Source organism: Bidens hawaiensis, unplaced genomic scaffold (assembly GCF_021521415.1).
Source record: "Bidens hawaiensis isolate Kalapana, Puna unplaced genomic scaffold, B.hawaiensis_p1.1 tig00019403_1, whole genome shotgun sequence".
In the NCBI taxonomy this organism is placed as follows: Eukaryota; Viridiplantae; Streptophyta; class Magnoliopsida; order Asterales; family Asteraceae; genus Bidens; species Bidens hawaiensis.
In genome coordinates, this window is record NW_027492948.1 from 38,296 (window position 1) to 42,989 (window position 4,694).

At 32.2% G+C, this 4,694-nt stretch overlaps 1 protein-coding gene across 1 annotated transcript; it reads left to right on the forward strand.

Annotated features, from left to right (window-relative positions):
• Positions 1-1,169: 1,169 nt before the first annotated feature.
• LOC143558301 (uncharacterized protein At1g66480-like) lies at positions 1,170-3,832 on the forward strand. Its single transcript, XM_077047154.1, has 2 exons — positions 1,170-1,856; positions 3,592-3,832. Exons 1-2 carry the CDS (start codon positions 1,302-1,304, stop codon positions 3,640-3,642), a joined length of 606 nt encoding a protein of 201 aa, XP_076903269.1. The 5' UTR covers positions 1,170-1,301; the 3' UTR covers positions 3,643-3,832.
• The last annotated feature ends 862 nt before the right edge of the window (positions 3,833-4,694 follow it).

Here is a 4,694-nt window from a genome sequence, read left to right on the forward strand (position 1 = left end):
ATATCTATCTCCCCTATGCTTAATTCAACTGGAATATATCTTTGTTCACATTCACAAACCAAATTAAATTAGTTAACAAATAATATTTAGAAAGACCATTAATTAATCGTTCAATATGTAAACAAATATATATTATATTATAATAACAACTTGGCTAAGCTGATAAAAGAAGACTGTTGTTAATTAACCGGCCAAAGATTAATCACGAGTTCGTGACATGTCAAATGCATCAAATAATATTTCTTAATATAGTTTGGAGATAATAATATATATTTATAAAACAAAAATGCTATAAGAAAGTTACAAAAACTTTATGATTCTATACAAGTGTTCATGTAACATATACGATTATTCGCGTTTTTCTTTGTTGGAAATCATGTTTGTACTTATCTTGTTTTTTGAACAACTAATACTTACTCTTGAACCAACATGGTTTTCTAAAGCTTCAACTAAATAAACCTGAGCTATAGATATCGCTTTTATTTATTCATGCAACCAGGATTGTCTATGAGAATTTAAATACCTCGGCCGAGCATTAATAAAAAGACCCGTATGCCTTAACGAAAATTTTTTATTCGCTAGCGTACATGGATAAAATTTTTATCGACTGCTTTATTATAAGCAGAAACCATTCAGAGCATGTACTTATCTCATAAATCATTGCAAATAACCTTATTTTTAATACCAAAAAACATATATATATGTAAAATGTATAAAAAATTTTTGTGTCCTAGCCGATGGTGCCGCTCGCAGCCTCGCATACCCTCCGAGCCTCCCCTACATGCAACTTCGAAAGTTACGCTTACAAGCTTAATTTAACGTACAGAACGTATATATGAATTTCAGGTTCAAACTATTTTAAATAAATCAATTAGTCCTATCTCCATTTCTACATGGTTAAACTTTAAATAAAACAATATTTATTTCAACTAGTTAATATATCAATAATCACAACTTGGTCTTGCATTAAGCCATTAATTTGTCATTTTCATTTGTCATCAAACTTATTCCTTTACACATCATATTAAAAAAACATCTACCAAACAAAAACTATACGTAAAATGTGAATAGGAAGAAGTCAATATTAATACCCTTAAACTATTCAAAATTATCATATTATAGCATACATATATATCATAAATTCATAATTAAAGCTTTGCACTCTTTATTTGACCCTAACAACGACATAATCAACTATATATATATATTCTCCCATTTCCTCTCTTACCCACCATTCAACTTTTTTTGCTTCTATATTTCACAAAATTTTAATATTATTAATATTATTCATATTATTCATAATGGGAAATAGTTTTGGAGCCAAAAGAAACACTACAAAGATCATGAAAGTTAATGGTGAAACCATTAGATTCAAGACACCGGTTAATGCAGGCGAGGTGATCAAAGACTACCCGGGTCTTGTACTATTGGATTCGGACCATGTTAAGCACTATGGAGCCCGAGCCAAGCCGCTAGAGCCTCAAGAAGAGCTTAAGGCCAAGAGGCTTTATTTCTTAGTTGAATTACCGAAATTGGTTGAAGATAAACAACAACCTACTAGGAGAATTCGCTCGGGTATTAATATGAACGCGAAGGAGCGGCTAGAGAGCTTGAAGTTGGCTCGTAGGTCGGCTTCTGACTTGACATTTATGAAGTCACCTAGCATTATGGGGAATGGTGGTGGTGTTGATCCCATGAGGGTTAAGTTAAGGTTGCCGAAGGCGGAGGTGGAGCGGTTGATGAGGGAGAGTAAAGATGAGACGGAGGCCGCGGAGAAGATTATGAAGCTTTGTATGGAGAAAAATGTCACTAGTAGTGTTGCTGGCGATGAAACACCAGTCAATAAAGGAAGGAGGGTACGTTTTTCTTTTATCTGCAAATGGTCGTTATATTCAAACATCACCCCTGATGTGTTAACAACTCTATATGGCTCGTATAGGGACTATATGAGTCGTATACCTGACAAAATTTTGCACATATATGGCTCATATACCCTTAATCAAGCCGTATAGGTGCACCTGGTGTCCAATTGTTTAAATAATCCATGCAATGTGAGAATAACCTATGTCGTTTTATGAAATTAACTTTTTTATTTATATATATTTTAGAAAAAATTTTGATAAACATTGATGACTAGATGTTGTGAACATAACAATTGGTTTTCATTTTGAGTTTGTCTACTCAAAAGTATTGTGTTCATATCCCACCTTCATTTTATTATTTATACCATAAAGTATAAATAAATAAATTTATTTCATGGATATCCAGAAATATAATGATAATACTAATTTTGTTTTAATATTTAGTGATCTTGTTTGAATCTTTAATATATTACATAGAATTTTTTCAAGCAAGTGGTTTGTAAACAAAAAAAGAAAGCTAAGTGTTTCTAGATAGGCATTCAAAAACTAGTCAAATCTAGATAGTTTGTTATCCTGGAGTTTTATTAACCAACAATAACATGCGCCTTGGTTCTGGTCTTGTAGCGGCATCTTCCGCTACCTAAAAATAGATGATTGTCTAGATCTGATTAGTTTACTAATAATTTTCGACGAACAACTTGGTTTTCTTTCGTTATACAAAACATGGAAATGCTTGAGCTTATTTGACCCTAAATCTACTTTTGAAAAAAATGGACGGAACAAAGGGGCGCATGCCCCAGTGTTCCGTTAAACAAGATATGATGCTAATGTTTTCTTGTAGTTTAAACATTTTACATTATCGCATCGTAATATAACGAATTGGCCATATAGAATGTAAAAACATAAGTTTGAAATTAAAATAGTTGACCAAAGTATTTTTCTTTTTAATAATTATTTTCTTGCATGTGATTGAAGTACCAAGTCTTGTAGTAGCATGGCCATAATTGGTGTCTTGTCAAACGGCCGCGTAACGTTTAGTTAGTAATTAGTATTTAACTTTTATTTTTTCAAACTTAAATCGTCAAACTAATATTATATTACATGTTTTCTTCATAGTTTCTTTCCTCCACCTTTTTGACTTTTAACGTCATATTTTGTTAAGAAAAAAAATCATTTTTAAAAAGATTCTGATAACACTAGAAATATAAGTAAACGGGAAACAAGTTGCACCGTAATCTCTTTTTAAATGTAGACAGTCAAAACATCTATACTGTTCAAAATAAAGCAATGAAAAAAAAACATATTTAGTTATTAACATATCTAACTAAAGGTTTTAACTTTTAAGTTCTAAGGTTATCTACCCGGAAAACATTATTTTATTTATAAAATATATTATTTTGTTGATATAAAAGAAAAAGAAAAAAAAATCTTTACTCTTTTAGTTTAGGTGGTCAAAATTTTCTTGCTCTTTAATTTATCACAAAATTTGAAAAGTTCGAAGAAAGTACACATATACTTGGTCAAAAACAAAAGGACACGTCTTATTAAATTGATTTAATAGCATTAATATCTATTTAATATTAGAGGAAATTTTCAACCAAGCACTATGAACGTACATCCTTGTCTAGGGACACCTTGTTTGCTTGCCGTTAAATTTTTATATAATAATAATAATTTTTTTTGAACCATATAAAAATATTAATTTAGTTATATATTATTTATTTCGCAGAAAAGAGTCGGATTTAGCGAGGAACTGACTGTGTTAGAGCACACATATTGATGTGAAAGAGATGATTCTTAAACGAGGGTGTATGGAGTAATAACCCCGATATTAAAATAGTCAGCAAGAGTGATTTTTTGTCTCTCTATCTTTTGTATATGATCGTATTATTTCTTAGAATTTAGTTATCATTATATTTGTAATTTCATTCTAACATAAATACGAAAACACTAAAGTATGTTTATACTTTGTACTTGTGATTCTATCTTTTTCCCTTTGTTTTCCCCTTATTATAAGATTGAATCACATAATATAATGTTGTAAATTATGTTATATGATACACAATCTTATAATATTGATATGGGAGGGAAAAATATATAACATTGTAGACTTGAATGCATACAAATGTACAATTTTTATTAGTTGAGAATGAAATTATAAATATAATTTTTTGTTTTTCTTTTTCTTCTTGTAGTTGCTCTATAGTGTGGTGAATAAGTTTTGTAAGAACGTCCGTAGTGGCCCGTTATGGCCTGCGTTTTGGGTTATAACGTCGGGGCACACCGCCCCCTCCGGCGTTTTGGTTTTTTTTTTCCCGGCGTTTTGTAGATAACGCGGAGGAAGGCACGGAAATAAAAATAAAAAACAAATTCTTCTTCCTTGGTGGCCGGAATGATGGATCTGGTGGTGGGAATAATGGATCCGGTGGCTGTAAGTGGCTGTAATAATGGATCGGTGGGTTTCATGATGGCCGGAATGATTGGATCCGATAGTGGGTTTTCATGGTGCCGGAATAATTGGATCTGATGGGTTTTGGTGGCCGGAATAATTGGCCGGAATCATTTCAGTTTTCATGTATTGGAGGCATCGGGAATAGGAATAGGAATAGGAATAGGAGGTTGGTTTGATGGCGGAGGAGCGGTGGCGGTGGTGGAATCAGTGGCGTCCATAATGATCAGTGATGATGATGATGCATTGAAAGGTGGAAATTATGAATGATGATGGTGGGTTTTCGGTGATGATCATCATTTCAGTTATATCGTTCCATTTTTTCCGGTGGTGGGTTTTTATGGTGGCCGGAATAATTGGATCCGGTGGTGGATGTAAAAAAG